A 19,210-nucleotide genomic window follows, 5' to 3' on the forward strand; every position below is an offset into this window, starting at 1 on the left:
GGCTGTTTCATACAAACTAATAACAAAGACAATGTAAGGCTTCTTGTTGATGCATATTCCATGATTTGGTTGTATTTGTTCGTTTGTTTAGTCGTGTGTTACCTGGCGGATCGTAATGAGTTGAGGAGCCGTGTGATAGAGTGGCTGCAGACCGAGGTGATTCCTGATGGCTGGTTCACAAAAGGCTCCAACTTCTCAGACATCCTGCTCAAGTACTTCCAGGTATCTGTATCTGTGTGTGCATTCTGTTATTCACTTTTTAGGAACCACACAAATGTTCCCCAATTGTGGTGTAGAAATGCGTCGATATACGGTGCCTTGTACAAGTATTCAATACCCTTAAGTCATCACATTCATCTGGATTACGAATGACAAGTAAACAGATTGTCCCAGCCAGTATTTTTACTGCAAACCAATATGCTCTGGAAGTCAAAGTAAACATTATTTGTAAGCAGATGTTTACAAAATTATCAGAAAAATGCTGCTTGTATAATTAGTTTAAAAAAACTGTTTAAAACATGAAGAAATTGTTTATCAATTCAGAAGAATAATCTTGCCAGCCGTTAAGGCCTGTTGTTGAGCGTATGGTGGGGGGTGGACCTCTCAAGCTGTTTTCAAATGTAAAAAATTCAACAAAAAAGGCTTGATGTATTGCTTTTATCATCTGTATTGGACTACAGAGTATATAAGTAATGTGGTCACCTTCTAAATCAAAATAATCAAATTTTAATATATATAATGAAATTCGAGATTGCTTTGAATAATGTCCTAAAGAATTATAATCAAACTTGGTCACTGTACAATGACGTACAGTACAAAAAAAGAAAGAATTTCTGATATATGTTGGTTTCCATGAGCAAACAAGCTCATTTTATACAAAATGCTGCTTTCACTTTTTTGGGAGTGGGGGTGGGGGTTAGGATTAGGAGCAGCCACAGCAGTATTTAGCTACAGCAGTGCATATTTAGGCATTGTGGAAGCCCAAAGTAAGGTAGCAATAGCACAGCTGAGCAGGTGTGGATGCGTGTGTGTGTGTGGACGAGGGCACAGGAGGACGAATGGTGGCTGGATAATTCATTCATCCATTTCAGCGACCTCCAGACTGTTTGCTTTGTGGGGGCATCCTGTTTAGGTCTTGCATGTTTTTAAAGCAAAGCAAACACAGCAAAGTCCCAGTGACGGAGTGTGTTTGGAAATAGACACTGGGACAGACATTTAGATTATTTGGCATTTGTTTAGACAGCATGATGATGTGGAATTTAAGTTCATTCACTGGGTCCACAGATGTTATGTGGTTAAACTTTAACAATATATAATAGTACATTTCAAGCGTATTTTATTTAATGGCTTTAGATTTAGCTTAAGTTTGGCTACAGGTACACATCCATGTTGGGTAAGAGAAAATGTGAATATGGAAATCAGAATGTGGAGTTGGAGCTTTCTGTGTGCTGCAGTGTTTCTATCACTATATAAAAGAAGCTCCATGCTTTGCTTATTGATGGTGAATGTGCCCAAATTCAGAATGGAATCCACATCACCATAGAAATGCATATTGTTGATTGGTTTAGTACAAGTAACTATAAAAACAAATTATGAAGTGCATTACTACTTATGTTTTCTTACTGCATATGGTAGTTTGTATTACAACAAATAAAAATTTTTGAAAAAAAGTTTTTGGCTTTGGATTATGATCATACACATATCGAAATACAAGAAAATAAAAAGTAAATGTGACTACAGAATCAAGAAATCATTATTAATGTAGATAGTAAAAATATGCTTTTTGACTCAAGATTAAATGTTTAAAGTGAAACTAAATAATCCAGAGGTGAAGAAACCTCTGCTTTCATTGATCTCATACTTTTCATTTTTCTCTGTATGTCTCTGATGGGCTTGCTCTCTTGGTGGGGCTCTACGATTAATTGTTTTTATATCAAATTAGCAGTTTGAAAGATTGCAATTAGCAAACTGCAATTTTAATTATATCCTACACTATATTTAACGTTATCTTAAGTTTTAAGTGTGGAAGTGTAATCTAGAAACACAGAGCTTGTGAGCTGGCAATCTGGTACACTATATTCAGCATTCATTCCTCAAGCCTGAAAAAACAGTGCTAGTCTAAGACAGAACCGCTCTATTGTACTGATATGGAGCATCTCTGACAGCCTCCGTTTAAAACATGGAAGTTGATTTCCAATTCCAAAGAATAACTACTGTATTACTGTATGGGAGGGTGGTCATCTCAAGCTATTTTCAAATGTAAAAATCTTCTATATTACGAGCCTGGAGATTAATATATAGAAAATAATCACATTTATATCGCACATTTAATCACAATATCAGTCCAAAAAAATTGCAACTAGGTATTTTAACTGTTCAGCCCTATGTCTTGGCACTGCTTATGCAAGTCCTTAAGTACACTGTCTTAAAAAACCCACTCACACACATGCACACACCACACACACACATTTGCACTGGGTGGCACCATTATGTTTATCAGTGTAATCTTTGTAATTTGCACCTGACAGTCCATAAAGGCTTCATCTTTGTAACTTGCACCTCACAGTCTATAACAACATGCAATAAAGTTAAAAGCAGTAGCTTTGTAGCTTTAGTACCAGCTGCTACATGAAAGTGAGGGATTGCTCTGGCCCTTTGGAACGATACACAGTTCAGTCTGACAACGTGTCCGTTTTGCGACTTTTTACGCTGATGTAGGATCAGTTTTCCCTACACAAATACCCTGCATTCTATCTTGGTCATTATAAAAGAAATAGCTGGACTCAGAATCAGAATCAGAATCAAGCTTTATTGGCCAGGTATGCTATGCATATAAGGAATTTGGTTTTGGTTACAGGAGCTCACAGTGCACAGTACCAGACAGACATTTACGTGTAGTGAATAATATAAAATAAATCCAAGAACAGTTCCAAGAACAAATTTGTTTTCACCAAAGCCAAAGCTGCCAGCTAAAAGGCCATATTTTGAGAACGTTGTTTTTTTTGTCTCTTATCTTTAGATATATGAGTGTCCAAAAGGCTGTGGTCATGTTTACCTGACTAAAGAGCATAGTTTGCTGATGCTAATTGTTGGTCATGAGCTTCCATTGCTTTTTAGCTTCATTAGCCTCATAGCTCAAGTTCAAAACTGAGGAAGCAAATTTCTTAGCTGATTGATTACATTTGGAGTAAGGGGAGAACTGTGTAAATGAACTATAAGGTACAATTTAAGTAAAAAGGCAAGAGAGCATAAAAATATTTAGTTTCTTTTGATTTTATCTCCCTACAGAACTATGATAATGGAGATGCAAAACTGGACTCCACAGAGTTCCTCAAGTTCATCCAGCACAACGAGACAGCTATCAATATTACCTCGTACGCAGATGAGGAAAACAATCGCCTGCTGAGGTAAATCTGTCTCTCTCTCACACACACACATTCTTTTCTGTTACTCTCTGTTGATACTCACTTTGTTTGAGGTTTCTTCCTCATGCCGTCTCAGTGAGATATTTATCGCTACTGTACTCATTTGGCTTTCTTATTAAATGTTTTTTTCCAAATCTCTGTAAAGCTGCCTTCTGACAGTGTCTACTGTGAAAAATGTTGCTGAAATGAAAATGAACACTTGTTAATGCTTCTTTGGAGAATACATGGAAAATCTCAGGTTTAGCACCTCCCATATATTCTACATTTTTTTTTTATTTTGGTTCTGTGAATCAGTTTATTATTCAGTTATATACATTACATATAGGGCTGGTAAACCTAGTCTTGGACTAAATTGCAATTGAAATACTTTGTGGTCTAGGCCTAGGGTTGAATTCAGTATTTACTAATTTCATCCATGCAGTTTTTATTAGGACTTTCATTAAAACAGGTTTGCACTTTTCTTTGGATCATATGAACAGTCTGGAACACCTTTAGTTCAAAAATTACTAAACTCTATAAAACTTGAATTTTGGTATTGATTAGGTCAAAACGGTGTCAAGTTCTCTTATCTGAGAGCCGCTACAGTGATGCAAAGTTTTATTTGAACAGCCTTGTTTACATTTGCGTAACCCACAGCCTTGATACGTGAGCTCAGGATGGTGTTACTCAGGAACGTGTTAATGCTTTTACACCTTTGTTTATATCAGCTAATTCTAATTTACACAGTTTTCTCCTTATCCCAAATGTAAAAGTATACTGCACTAATGAAAATACAGTATTAGTAGCCATCTTAAAGCCTAATTTTCTTTTACTGTTGTTGATGTTCATAGATACTAGTATGTCACATAATGACAAGTCTATTTCAGGTTGTACAATGCTAATTGAGGGTATAAGCTTCCTTTACTTGTTCGTGACATCAGCCTCATAGTTTCAGTGCAAAAGTAAAGAAGCAAACTTGAGACACCAGTCTTGCCTGAGTCTGCCTTGTCCAAAGGAATGATTAGAAAATAAGCTAAACATACAAAAACTGACCCTATACCAACAGAGAATATGATGCAGAGAGTATATTAAAGTAAACATAAAATATACTCTTACACTGAACAGATTACTAGTAATAGTTAACTCCAGCAACGTTACCACTGTTGCTGTTCTGTCTTATCCCTGATGAAGTAAAGCACAGATAACCACAGAGTTTATGACAACTAAATGATCTGAACTAGCTCTTCTCAGACAGAACTTTTCTTTCAGAGTTTATAAGATTTTGGCTGGTTTTGGTTCAGGCCTTTTTTATATGTTTGTGTTCATGTTTATCATGGGGACTACACTAGTAGTTCCTAACTTTGATGACTACTGTTACTACTTACTTTTGTCCCACTTAAGAATGATCATTACTAATTCAAAGCTGGCTTGCTGACTTAAAAACATGTCTAGAATAGGCTCCCTTGGTAAAGATTACGAGTTTATGAGTATATTTGAGTAAATGAGTATGAGTAAAATTATGAGATTATGAGTAAATGTATGTTCTTTAGCAGTGTTTTGTGAAAAATGTTTTCTATAATTTCTGTGATTTCTATAGTTTTACTTCACCAAAAGCTAAAATTTCTCTCAGATGTTTGGTGTAAGCTGACAAACAACAAAAAAATTTTTTTTTTGCTATTTTGTTTTTACCAAGGAAGCCTATAAAGGCCCCTTCTGTGTGGATGCTCTGATGGGAGAATACATTAAGAAATGCTTGTGTGTGAGTATGTATCTGTATGTGTATTAGGAGCTTGTGTGTGGACGCCCTGATTGAGCTCTCAGATGAGAATGCTGATTGGAAACTGAGTTTTGATGAGTTTCTCAACTGCCTCAAGCCTAGTTTCAACCCTCCAGAGAAGAGTAAGCTACCTACTGTCTTTATCTGTTGTATATTTGTTGTGATTTTATTAGGACTCAATCACTTATTTATAAAGATTGTGATGATATTCTTCTTGATAAATTATTAGTTGACAGTTTGCATGATGGTAATGCATATGAATTCAAAACTTTTTTTTGTTTGACCTTTTTTAAATATCTGATTTTTCAGATAGATATAACAATTGGTAGATTAATTCAACCAATGTGTAAGATTCCACCCTATCCATATTTTCAAGATTGATCCTAAATCTGCTCTTAAAGATTAATGTTCAGTACAAATACAGTGCTGTGAAAAAGTATTTCTTCTATTTTTGCTAATTTGTCACATTTAAATGTTTCAGATCATCCAAATAATTTTACTGTAAGATAAAGACAACAAGAGTAAACTTAAACCGCAGCTTTTAAATGATCACTGCATTTATTGAAGATGATTTATTCAAAACCTGTATCACCCATGTTAAAAATAACTGTTTGTGCCACCCTTGGCAGTAACAACGTTTGCGATAACTTGTCATGAGTCTCTTACATCCCTGTGGAGGAATTTTGGCCCACTTCAGGTCCTGCAGAGTCAAAGCAGCCCCAGACCATCACACTACCACCACTATGTTTGACTGTTGGTATGATGTTCTTATGGTGGAACGTGGTGTTAGCTCTATGCCAGATGTAATGGGACCCATGTCGTCCAAAAATTTCCACCTTTGACTCACCGAATATTAGCCCAAGTGTCTTGGGGGTTATCTAGATGCTTTTTGCCAAAACATGACGAAGGCTTTGTGTTCTCTTTGGTCAGCAGTGGTTCGCGCCTTGCAACTCCCCCATGGATGCCATTTTAGCCCAGTGCCTTTCTTATTGTGGAATCATGTGCATTGACCTTAATTGAGGCAAATGAGGCCTTCAATTCTTTAGATGCTCATCTGGGTTCTTTTGTCACCTCCTGGATGAGTTGTTGATGCACTCTTGGTGAAATTTTGGTAGGTCAGCCACTTCTGGGAAGGTTCACCACTGCTCCAAGGATAATGTCTCTCACTGTGGTTCGCTGGAGTCCCAGAGCCTTAGCAATTGCTTTGTAACCCTTTGTAACTGATTTCAATGACAGTTTCACATCTGTATTTGAATCTCTTTAGAACGTGGCATCATGTGCTGCTTTTTGAGACCTTCTAGGCTGTTGCACGTTGCCAGTCAGGTTCTTTTTAAGTGATGTTTAGATTCAACAGCTCTAGCAGTAATCATGCCTGCGTGTGGGTAGTGAAATTAAACCCAAATGTCAACTGAATTTGGTTAACTGGTTGACTTAGTAGCTAAGGGGGCAATTACTTTTTTCACATAGGACCAGGTAGGGCTGAACAGCATTTTTCCTTCAATAAATGAAATCATTATTTAAAAAAGCATTTTGTATTTACTTGGGTTATTATAAGTAATTAGATGATCTGAAACATTCAGATGTGACAAATACACAAAAATAGAAGAAAATGAGAAGGGGGCAAAGACTTTTTCATTGCACTGTAAATACAGACCATGCTCTCATGAGTGAGACAAACAGAAGTAGGTACGTGGTTATGGCTGAATACAGATTTGTACATAATATACAGTACATTATATTTGCTTAAATGGTGTGCTACCAGTGGTCATTTCCTAAGTGAATTCTGGCCTTAAAGTTTAAATTTTGGAATTTACCCTAAGTGAGCTGCATAAAATCTTTTCAGGGAAATATTTAATATTAAGTGGAAAATTAAAAAATAATTGTAAATTAAGTTTTAAACCCTAAGTTTACATTCCAACACAAAGTTCTGTCAATGGCAAAATTCAAATTTAAATATGAAATGTAAATTTATAGATTTACATTTATGTCTGAAGCATTTAATGTAAGATAAATACTTAAGATGTTTTTTATGCAAGTGGCCACAGATTTATACAGTCATATGTCAGCTTGGCGCTTTTGACCAAATGACATGTTTTGTTGATTTTCTAAGTGAAAACAAGTTAACGCATCCTCTACAGAGAACACACTTCTGCACATTTTTAAAATGTGGTCTCTATAAAAGTTATAGTACATTTTATATTTTATTTTTACCCAATATGTTAAACTCCAAGAGTAAACAGAAATTGGGCAATACAGTTTGCAGAAAAAGCGCCAGAGGTGTTCACTTACTTTAACTTTGAAAAACAACATGTAATTTGTACTCAGAATGATTATAGCAGAGTGAAACCAATAATGATGATATTTGTTGTTGTGCTGCAACAGAGTGTGCTCTGGAGGATGAGACGTACGAGGATGGAGCTGAGACGCAGGTGGATTGCAACCGCTGTGTGTGTGCCTGTGGGAACTGGGTCTGCACTGCTGTGACCTGTGACGGTTAGTGGATGCACTGATCAGACACCAGTTTGCCTTCTTATTCTCGTTTTCTCGCCAAGTGACTGGAAAGCTGATTCTAGATCACCGAATTTTACTTTTCGTATTATAACACTCTGTTTCTCCCTCTCTCTCTCTCTGTCTGTCTGTCTGTGGCTCTATCTACGTCCTTTTCTTTCTAGGTTCAGAAAAGTTGCCTGCTGTGGAAGAAATTGAGGAAGCAGATCAGGAGATGACGGAGGAAGAGTGGACTCGCAGAGTGGATGAGCTCAACAAACATCAGGTCAAGACTGTTTTCAATTTCAAGGGCTTAGAACCAAACCTTTACAGGAGGACCAAACAAAAAATGATCATAGTTACGTATTGATGAAAAATTAGAAACTGAACTTTCAACAGAGCGTCTCTGCTTGTTTCAATGAGCCATGAGTGAGAAATAATTGTACTGACTTACACCATGCTACATCAACTGCTCAGTGTTAAGGAGACCATGTTCTGCGTTTTTCCTGTATTTTTTCCTTCGGAGGCCCACTTATGACATTTGTGTGGTTTTATGTACTAACAACATTAAATTATTTATACATGACCATTTTTAAACCTCCCTTTATCCCTAATAATTAAACAGATTGTTTTTGTTACTATGCCTTTAAGACTGATATTTGTAAATAAGGTCTGTTCTGATTGGCTGCCATGTTGTACCCCACTCAAAAAACAATATAGGCTGAAATGCTCCTTATAAAGTCAACATTACTAGACAAATATATGAAAATGCATTGTTTTTTGTCCTTACCTTCTGCATCAAACTCTTTTATTAAAGAATCAAAAAGTAACTTCCATGATATGTGGCCTTTCATTATATTACAGATGACCGTGTTTGTTTGGAAGGGGTGGTAGACTCTATAGTGCACTATACATGAGACGTGTAGGCTAATTCTGTTTTTATGTAATTAAATTATTTATGTACTTTTTTCCCTTTTCTTCCTTTAGGAAACTGTGGAGAAGATGAAAGTGAGCACTAAGGAGGTTTAAGAAAAGAGAGATGATCCAAAAAACAGAAGAATGACTGCAGCAAGTCCTCAACTCCTTTTCAGTCTGCTGTAGACTGGATCTGTACTGTCCACTAGCAAAAAAGTGGTCTTTCTATATATTGTTTTATATCATTGTTTTAATTATTCTTATTTTCATTTAGTACTGTTTTGATATTTTGAATGTGGATACTGTGTAATAGGCCTACTGTCTGTTTACTCAGACTGCTTTTGAAAAAGTTTTACTTTTTAAATTGTGTTGGATGTTTCCATCATGAGGCTTAGCATTAACAGGAAATTTTGGTGAATGCGTGGTTGAACTTGAACTAATGGCTATCAGCCAAAGCACAGTGCTGATGTAGGATCCATATGCACTGACAAAGCACGAATGAAACTGTTACACCAAGGTAATTAAGCTTCTTATCAGATGACAAGTTACTGTGTATTTTTTCTTTTTACACCTGACATCAATATACAACCAATCAGTCATGCCACAGGCTTAACCTCATAGAAGGGTGAAATATCTGTCTTAACACACCAATTCATCTATCAAGTCATATACCTTATTGGAGAATATTGTGGATCATTTGCTCACTTGCAGTCAAACTCAGTGATATCTTGTTGGTTTCAACATGTATAAACTACAAGATCTACTGCTGAAGATTTAGTAATATTCTTGCAGGTTGATAAGCATGAGTTTTGGTACTGTTTATGCGGATTATTTAGTAATTAATGGATATTATTCCAGACTAGCTATTGAACTACAATGATTAATCAGTAGTTCTGGCTTCTGGGCAGGCCTTACCCACAAAAAAATCATGTTAAGTGCCAGTAATTCTCTATGTATACAACACACTACAATACAGTATGCTCCACTCTTCTGAACCTGAATATATTTCCCTCATATTCTCATTTTTTAAGACATTCTGGTGAACTGCCTGCATTTACTCATTAATTTTAACAGCCTATTGTTGTCTTAGAGCACACCTGGCATACTCGTGCCAATAAAATGAGTACTGTATCAAAAACATCCAAAGATTTCTTGTATGACTGTTTTGTTTCTGTTTTCATTCACACAACAGATGTAATAAATATAGATACAGGCAGCAATCATCAACATAAGACAAACTAAAGAAAAAAAAATATCTTAAGAGGTGTTGGGCATCCACAGGCCAGAACAGCTTCAATTAACTGAAGCATAAGTTCTGTAAGTCTCTGGAACTGTACTAGAAGGATGGAACAACATTCTTCCTAAAGATATTCCCTTAGGTGGTGTTTCGATGATGGTGGTGGAGAGCACTAATACATCAGTCCAAAATATGTTATTAGTGTTAAACTGGGTTGAGATGTGGTGACTGTGAAGCCCATAGCATATGATTTACAACGTTTAAATACTCATTAAAACCATTCAGTGACCCCTCGTGCCCTGTGGGTGGGCACGCTTATCCTGGAAGAGACCATTACCATCAGGATAGAAATGTTTCCTCATAGGATGAAGGTGATCAGTCAGAATATCTTTTGTATTACTTTGCAGTAGCCCATCTCTGTAAGGCAGCAAGTGGCCCCAACCATGCTAGCAAAATGCCCCCCACAGCATAGCAGAGCAGCTGGACCCCCTCAGTGTAGGAGTCAAGCATCCAGGCCTCTATCATTCTGTTGGTGTACCCCACACAATCTCCCATCATTTTTTCCTCTTCGCTATAGACCAGCGTCTATGATTTTTATACCACTGAACTCTCAAATGTACATTCGTCTTCGTAACGAGGGCTTTATGCACTGCAACCCTCCTATAATATCCCTCTCTGTGTAGATGTGGATGGTCTGTTCCTGTCCTACATTGTCAATTTCAGTCACACAAAGAAACAGTTGCTTGTTTATCATTACATATCACACTAATGCACAACCATCACAGTCACTAAATGTGTGCTTTCAGCCACAATTTAAACCCTTTTTACTTATGCGTTTCCCCATAGATATAAATGCATATGTCACTGTTCCTACTGAAACACTGGCCAGTTGAGCTATGCTTTGCTAATCGTCCCCTGCCCAGTGCATCCCACAATGAAAGTGTTTTGTAAGGATGTGAAGTTACAGCAGTAGAGAATTTCATAAGGGTCTTATGTGACAACAAGAACCTACTGGTGCACTCTGTTCTTATATATTACTTATATAATTCTTATATATTTTTATTGCTACTACTAGTAGTAATGATAATGGTAACAATATAGGCACTCCACTTTAGATAAGCTTTATAAGCTGATTTATTATTAGGCTAGATTCAGGTATTGCAGGCCATTAGGTCATATGATACAGTGTGTTCGATGGGCCTGAATGATAAAGCCAATCTTCTATCTAACCGCCCAATAAAAGTGACTTCTAGATATTTAATTGGTCTCTTTGCAATAGTTACTTCACCATGTTCATTTAATTAACAGTTTATTAATGGCTAATTGAGGCTTATAGACAGGACCCTTTACAGTTACTATTATTTTGTATATTTGCACATTTAGAAAGGATAAACTGGAACAAACGAGAGTTTCTTAGAGGCTGCCCTATGATCTGACAGCCCAGAATACCTGAATGAAACCTAATAAAATAATACATGAGCTTGTAAAACTCCCACACTGAAACTGTCTCACAGTGCTGCGCAGATCCAGCAGTGAGGAGTTGCATAAGGTCCTCATGAGCCTTTGCCCTTATATTCGCTGTGGCTCCACCCAAAGCTCTGCAGGCCCGTATAAAAGGCCTGTACTGCACTTTTTTGCCCTAAAATGCACAAACACTGGAGCAGAAGGATCTCAACAGCTGTATAATGTGACTACTGACCCCATCTGACACCGTATGATGCTCTATCATCGCTGCACCTCTGCTGCCTCCAACACTCTGCCTGTCGCAACAGCTGTTATTATTCCTGGCTTTTAAAACATGGAGCTTTTCCCTAGAATAACTAAAGGCGACCCTGTTTTAATCCTGTCGCGTCTACAGCTGCGTGACCTGAACCTGGATCATGTTGGAGAAGAACAGAAGAGGCAAATTCAGCAGCTTTACCTCACTTATAACAGTTTCTCGCTTTTCCCCACCTCCATCTGCCTACTCCCAAACCTGGAGCACCTGGACCTGAGCAACAACTACCTCACAGCTATGCCTGAGGACATTACACTGTTAGCAAACCTAAAAACTCTGGTGGCCAAGAATAATCATCTCGACGAGACGTCCTTCCCCAAGCACTTTGGCTCCATGCACATTGAAAGCCTGAATCTGAGCGGGAACCGATTCAGGGAGATACCGAGGCAGTTCCTGAAGCTCAGCAGGCTGCTGTCACTGTCCCTGGGTGGAAACAGGTTAAAGAGCATCCCTGCAGAGATAGAAAACCTGAATAGGTAAGGTCATTTACTACACCACTTTCTGTCTTGTTGAATTTACCGTAGTAAGTAAGCCAGCTGTCTACCAAGTGTGGATGAACTTGGCCAAGAGCACCAGTCATTAACAGATAGACTAGCCAAAACCAACACTGAGGTAAAAATAATGTTACTTTGGTGAAATAGAACCTCTAGTAGACATAAAACTACCTTTCCAATAAAACCTACTTGAGTAGAAGTACAAAAGTACTGCAGCACAATGTCTTAATACAACCAGCATCTGTCAGTATAGAAACTGAAGTTTGTTAGGCCTTGTTCTTTTTTTGATGGATACTTGGACTAAAATAAAATGACAGGCCTCAAAAGTGAGAGATGTTACCATCTGCAAAAGACCACACACGCTGTCTCTGACGAAGTATAATGAAATAAAACACCAAAATAAACTAGTAACTAAATTCTAACGTCTAAAATATGTAAACAGTAGACTCCTCACAAACATAACTTACTTTAATAGATAAAAGGCTTCATTTGAAAATACTAATACTAAGTTCAACTAACCTATACATCCAACTAAGGAAAGTGTACGTGGTTACTTCCTGATTATGGTTATAAATCACTTAAAATAGTTGTCGGGTTTCAGTTTCCTTTCATACGCAAACAGACTATTATTTTGTATAATGTAATGTTGGTAACCTCGCCGACAGCTAAACCGTTAAGGATATCAGCACTGTCAGCACTGTTTCGTGCAAGATACATGTTTCTGCATCTAAACATTAAGTTTATTCATTGTATTTTTGTGTAATGTTCTGTTTTAGGCAGTAATTTTCCAACTTGCATCTTTCCGCTACATCTTCTAGCTAGCTAACTACTTGCCGCTCTCGTTGCCTGGGCGTTCTGGGCGCAATGTATTATGGGCTTTGTAGTTTTTGCGGCGCGTGTTCACCGCAATTCTGCGTTGAAAGTTTTGCTTTGAAACTACAACATAAAATTGAACAGCAAGCTTAGGAACTCAAATATTTTTTAACGTAATGTCGAGCTGATATGTTAACCGAACTGTTGGTGTTCCATTTAAAGCAAAAAATTAGCTTTAGCACATGTTCGTAGAAACTATACTGCAAGCTTAACCTGTTTTTACAACCAACGTTCAATTCATACTTCACTGTGAGTAAATGAGCATTTCGCTTTCAGGGATAATAGTGAGGTCACAGAGGCTCATATGTATAGTCTATGTAGGCTACCTATAGAGCTGAATCCTAGTGTTGAGGATCCTATTCACTGCACATTTCTGTATTTCGCTGCTCTAATACTCCCAGTTCAACTCAAAACTCAGTAATTAGTAAATCTACTTATTAAGGGTAAAAATATGAAAGTGTCTACAGGCCTTAATCCCCAGGCAATGAAATAAGCAGAATGTTAATGAAATAAACACTGTTGAGCAGAAGTAGAGCAGTGACCTTATTCAAGTCATTTTTCTAGCAGGTTAAATAGTAACATAAGCATGACAAAGCATATTTACTGCTGTCTGGATTTCTACTGGCATTCATGGTCGTTTCATTGGCCAAGGGCCAAAGAAGATGTGTGGCACAGCTGGGATTGAAATTCCGTTCCCAGCAGCAGGGTTATCTCGACACCTCCAAGCAGTGTGTTTTTCCATTGCCGTAACCAATCAATGGCTTTCTCTGTGATGCAAGTTAATACTGTTAATACGGTTAATACGTGATTATATCTGCATTTACTGTGCTATTGATTAGAGTGGCTCAATATATTATATGTTAGTCATTTTTACAGTACTGATCTCTGCAAAATTACATCACGAAAAGGTGCAATATGACAGTCTGTCTGGACATAGGCCAAAATCAAGAAGTTCTAAATATAACAACAATATATCAACAAATTTATTATGACAGATTATATATTTATTTAAGTGTCTTGTGAACATTAAAATTAAAACCAGTCTTTAATGCATCTTAATGCACACTGCAACCATAATATGTAGTCCTTTTTTTCATTTTGAAAAAACACAATCCAGTGCATTTGGTGCAAAAGTAAGCAAAAGCAGTCATTACAAAAGCAGAGGCAATATTGATTCATAAGTTGCCGAACCCTTGAATTTATCTGGACCTGTAAGCTATAAATAGATCTCAGAGTTTCAAAATACATCTGCTGAATTTTGACCTCTTTTTTCCACGTCTTACTTTCATTTAACTTCTGAATGTAATTACTGACATTCAGATTTAAAGAAGTCATATAATATGGAAAACCAAATTTTCTTTGCTTGTCATTGTTATAGTTGCCATTAAAATGTAACACTCACTCGTATTTTTCCCATTGCCTAGGCTACATGTGAACTAAGCTGCAAAAAAACAGCCAGTTTTGAATTCATGTGATTTTGAAACCATGAAAACATTAACATTTGGTCTCCTCTTCAGCCTACAGCTATTAGCCCCTATTAACAAAGAAGTGATAAGGAGTGTTGTTACTGCAGACAGGCTGTAGCAGAGTTATTAAATAAAAACATTGTGCTGACTGTCAGGACAAAAATGTAGCATTGCAGTCTCCCAGAGGACCCACACATCCGAAAGTGGGTAAAGTTTATTTTTTTCCCACTTCCCCATTTTGAGGATTTTAGTCCAAATTTAACAATTTGTTTCACATTTCACACTGGAATAAAGGATTAAGAACAGATGGGGAAAATGGTCATGAGAAAGTGGTCATGAGTTCAATCATGTTGATTATGTGATATAAACCACAAAGAAAAACATGTTCTGTACTGCAGATGTGGAAAAACATAATCATGACTGTATTATTGACCATGTGAGGTAACCTGTTTTTTACCCTGTGTTGTTTGGTTGGCTGCAGGCTGGAGATGCTGTATCTGGGTGGGAACATGATCTCTTCCATCCCCCCTGAACTGGCCAACCTGCGCTGCCTCAGATACCTGGTACTGTGTGATAACTGCATCCAGAGCATTCCTCCACAGCTCAGCAGGTGACTCCTCAGAACAAAAGATTTACTCCACTTGCCTGCCTGTGATATGAGAAGAGATTATTCCAATATTTTTTCCTCAGTCCCCCAACCACCATTTTACTTCATTTTAAAAAAATGGTAGTGTCTTCCCTTAAATGTAATGAAATATTCTCCAACATTGAACATTTGTATTATGGTAAAACCTGCTGAAGAACAGAACACATGTAATCTTATATGCTAGTTATCAAGTTAATAGGTAAATAATGACTACTTCATAAAGTTTATTTAGTCAATGCACTAAAAAACTTATTCATAACTCACACAGTCATCTGAGGATGTGATGTTGTAGAACTGATTTTATGTACACCATTTTAAACCTGGAACAGGATGCAGTCCTGTAAAAACTTACATTTTTACATTGTCTCACTTTTGAAACATGCAATTCACACACAAAAAGTCATTTTTAAAAAGCTGTGGCATATTTTTCCAAGATTCTGGCTGTTAAAGGGGAGTTCCACCAATATTTTAAAATTTCTCCATAATTCAGTCACTGAGATGTATCCAGAGTGGTTTGATGTGAAATGGTTCATTGTAGCAAAACGTACTGACTCAGGTTTTGTTACAGTGGTGGTGATATGAACCCAGGAGTCATAATGCAAGTACTGCCATTTTATTTTCTATCCAAACAAACAGTAAACCTACACATTTCATATGAGTGTTATATGCCATGCTGACAATGATAATATACTGGCAAATCTGAAATAAGCTATCAAAAAATAAGTTTTCTTTTGGTCTTTTAGACCAAAATTGTGTCTAAAACAATTGTTATTTCAGGCATCAGGCAACGTATTCATAACCATTTCCTTTAATAACTTTCTGTGAGGGAGCTTTTAGAAGCATTAAATGCTTGAGACATCTGGTTCCTATCACCATCACTGTGAACAGTTCTGGCTTAGAACGGAGTATTTCACATCAAACCACAGTGTATGGACAGTGTATGGATGTTTATGTCTTTAATGTAATTAAAGATTTCATTGTTGAGAATAGTTTCTTAATAGTTGAAATTTCACTTTTAACAGGGAAAATGCGATGTAATGTAAAAGAATATACATACGTATTAATGGAAATCACAAAGAGTCATAATAAAATTGTATTGTGACTCCAAATATCTGTGCTGTATAATTTCACCATTAACAAATAATGTAACTGTTTTATTTGTTGTTGTTTTATTATTTTTATTATTGTATTTTTACTTTACAGACTTCACTCCTTGATGTCTCTCAGTCTCCATAACAACCTCCTGACATTCCTCCCTCGGGAGATCCTTAGTCTAGTCCACCTGCAGGAGCTTAGTCTCCGTGGCAACCCGCTGGTGGTACGCTTCATCAAGGACATGACCTATGACCCTCCATCCCTGCTTGAGTTGGCTGGTCGGACCATCAAATCCCGGAACCTTCCGTACCTCCCAAGTGACCTGCCGGCCAACCTGTGCCGCTACCTTGACATGGCCAGCAAGTGTCCTAACCCCAAATGCGCAGGTAAGAGAGCAAAAGAGGGAGGCCGGACTGAAAGACGGATATGTGTGCAACATCACTTTTGGTTCCCTAAAGAACTTTTTAATGAATGTGTCCAGGGAACGATTTTTGTAAATGAGGTATGAGAGGGCAGAGCTTTTTTAGAGTTTAAAGATCATCCTTATAATGTAAAGGTTCTAGAAATAACCCTCTAAATTGCAAACCCTTTTAGTTCAATCCAGAAATTCATAATCTACAGTAGCCTGTCTTCCGTGGCCTGTAGGTGGAGCTATTCAGTAGAGTCTCCATGCAGTCGACAAAATTATATTCTCTGTGTTTAATAATGTATATGACTTTGTAGCACCACTCTTATGACCACGTTGGGGCCTCCAAGGGGGTTGTGACCCTCAGATTAAGAAGCACTGGTTTAATTTAATCATGTAATATACAGTGTAGACTGAGTGTCTTCAAGCCTTGGCACACTAAGCTGATGCCTACTTGCCTGTTCTTGTCATCTATCTCCAGGTGTGTACTTTGACTCGTGTGTGCGGCACATCAAGTTTGTGGACTTCTGTGGCAAGTTCCGCCTGCCCCTCATGCACTACCTCTGCTCCCCAGAATGCAGCTCTCCCTGCAGCTCCAATCCACAAAGTGACGCTGAGTCGGAAGACGAGAACAGCGTTTCTGTGGACAGGCTGCAGAGGGTGCTTTTGGGATAGCCTGGTCTTCCAATTACACAAGGACTTTATGCTACATCTTGCCCCATTATGCAGATCTCTGAGCAGTCTTTTAATCACTTGGAGGAAAAATGGTCCTGAACCAACATGAAATGGGAACACGTTTACCAGTGTTCTGATAAGAGCATTGATAAAGTACAAGTACATTTGAGTCAAGAACGCCTTTAGTTAGCAAGCTGAACTAGGTCTGAAAAAAAACCTAATGACATTTCATTGGCTAACAATGAACTAGTTACCTAGCTAGTCAACTAAAACAACACTGGAAATAAACAGTTTATGATATTATTCATTAGCTAGCCGATTAACTATTTGGCTTGCTTGTTAACTAAGAGTCAGCTAAAACTACATTGGAACTACATTTATGTTATTATTTATTAGCTACTTAACTAGTTAGCTAGCAAAATTAACTAGCTAGTTGACTAAGTCACCTACTACCTAGAAAATAAGAAGTGCTTTATGATAATTCATACAATTCAAATGCAAGTTTTAAAAACTGCGCACATGTATATTCAGAGAGATGCTTCCTCTACAATTGCTGAAAATCTGACAATTATATTAGGTGTTTCTACTGTAAGTGAAAAGGAACCTTGAGTGGTTACTCTTTAACTGAGCCCTTCTGTTCACATTTTGGCAGAACTCTGTACAAAGGTTACAGACTTTGTTGACTCACTAGTCAAACTGTCTACCGGTGATACAGTTATTTTCATTTAAAAAGAGCACAAACCCTGAAGCTCCAATGACAAAATGCTGAAACAACATCTTGGACATCCCTGTACTACCTCTGAGCTAGCTACAGTGTTTTAGTGGGGACATTATTATTGGAAGTGGCTTTTCTCTGCCATACTTAAACTGCCATGCAAGCTGAATGGACTTTGACTATGACTTTTATTGAGACCCTTTCCTTCTTTTACTCTTTTTTAAAATATATAACAAAATCACCCTGGTCTGTCTGGTATAACGTTACAAAGACCACTGCTTACATCTGATTTACATATTGTATTGGCAGGTTTCGGCCTGCACAACTTTTTTTGACAAGACTGCACGCACAATAATAACTTCTCATCAAATTCATGACAGCCTAGTAATGTAGTTTAAAACTGGTAATAAAGCAGAGATCCAGCACTTTGTGGCATGGGGCATTAGTTTTGTCTGTGAGTGAGCTCTATATTCTATAAAAGTTGTCAGATTGCCTGGTTGCCTTGTCTCTTGCCAGGATCTGTGAGTTTGTGTTAGGTGTCATATAAATTAATCACACCATCAGGTCACCTCATTTGTTGCCAGACTTTATCATATGCTGTAATTAGCTTGTATAGATTTAGGGCCAGATATGACACTGATTGTTGTAAAGCTTTGTGTCAATGAGTTGAAAGCTAATATTTGACAGCCTACGTGGAGCACGGTGTCACTGTATCTCAGCATTACATAGCAAAAAAATGAAGGAACTTCACTTGCAGGAGTGAGGCTTAGGCCAACTTCATCTTTCCTACAAAATATTGTAAAGGGAATTCCAAAGAAATGCCACCTTCACATTTTTTTACACAATACAATGTCTTGCAATTACATTATAGTGCATTGCTTCTCATGAATATACTGCTCACATGTTTATATTATAACAACACAGTTCTATTTTCAATTTCTCAGTAGGGACACACTTTCAGTTTATGCACCAGCCCTCTTCCCATGTTGAAACAACAGAAAATCATATCAATCTCCAATACATACGTAATGTTGTTTACTCTGAAAGCAATTCTTCTTCTACTCTGATTGTCACTGTGATGAGATCTTCTAATAAAACGACTCTGGGTGAACTAGAATCACAATTTATTCTTTTGAAATGACCTTAATAAAGAAAGTTATGCAATACTGTTGTAAATTAAACCAAATGTTGCATGTGAAAATGTGACTGCCAGTTTTGGCCTCTTCTCACCTATACTATCAGG

The 19,210-nt window shown here is 37.3% G+C and overlaps 2 protein-coding genes across 2 annotated transcripts in view; both read left to right on the forward strand.

Moving 5' to 3' along the window:
- The window catches only part of fstl1a (follistatin-like 1a), a 33,081-nt gene extending 23,358 nt beyond the window's left edge, over nucleotides 1-9,723 (forward strand). The window contains exons 6-11 of the mRNA XM_036563364.1: nucleotides 92-222; nucleotides 3,289-3,407; nucleotides 5,191-5,303; nucleotides 7,564-7,674; nucleotides 7,854-7,954; nucleotides 8,656-9,723. Of these exons, the coding sequence (XP_036419257.1) occupies nucleotides 92-222; nucleotides 3,289-3,407; nucleotides 5,191-5,303; nucleotides 7,564-7,674; nucleotides 7,854-7,954; nucleotides 8,656-8,697 (617 nt within the window). The 3' untranslated portion in view covers nucleotides 8,698-9,723. The remainder of the gene's footprint in view (nucleotides 1-91; nucleotides 223-3,288; nucleotides 3,408-5,190; nucleotides 5,304-7,563; nucleotides 7,675-7,853; nucleotides 7,955-8,655) is intronic.
- Nucleotides 9,724-11,618: 1,895 nt separating this feature from the next.
- lrrc58a (leucine rich repeat containing 58a) lies at nucleotides 11,619-19,078 on the forward strand. The gene is made up of 4 exons (XM_036563363.1): nucleotides 11,619-12,073; nucleotides 14,912-15,040; nucleotides 16,280-16,557; nucleotides 17,059-19,078. The coding sequence occupies exons 1-4, from the start codon at nucleotides 11,619-11,621 to the stop codon at nucleotides 17,250-17,252; spliced, it is 1,056 nt and encodes a 351-aa protein (XP_036419256.1). The 3' UTR covers nucleotides 17,253-19,078.
- The last annotated feature ends 132 nt before the right edge of the window (nucleotides 19,079-19,210 follow it).

This window comes from Colossoma macropomum, unplaced genomic scaffold (genome assembly GCF_904425465.1).
Source record: "Colossoma macropomum unplaced genomic scaffold, Colossoma_macropomum, whole genome shotgun sequence".
NCBI lineage: Eukaryota > Metazoa > Chordata > Actinopteri > Characiformes > Serrasalmidae > Colossoma > Colossoma macropomum.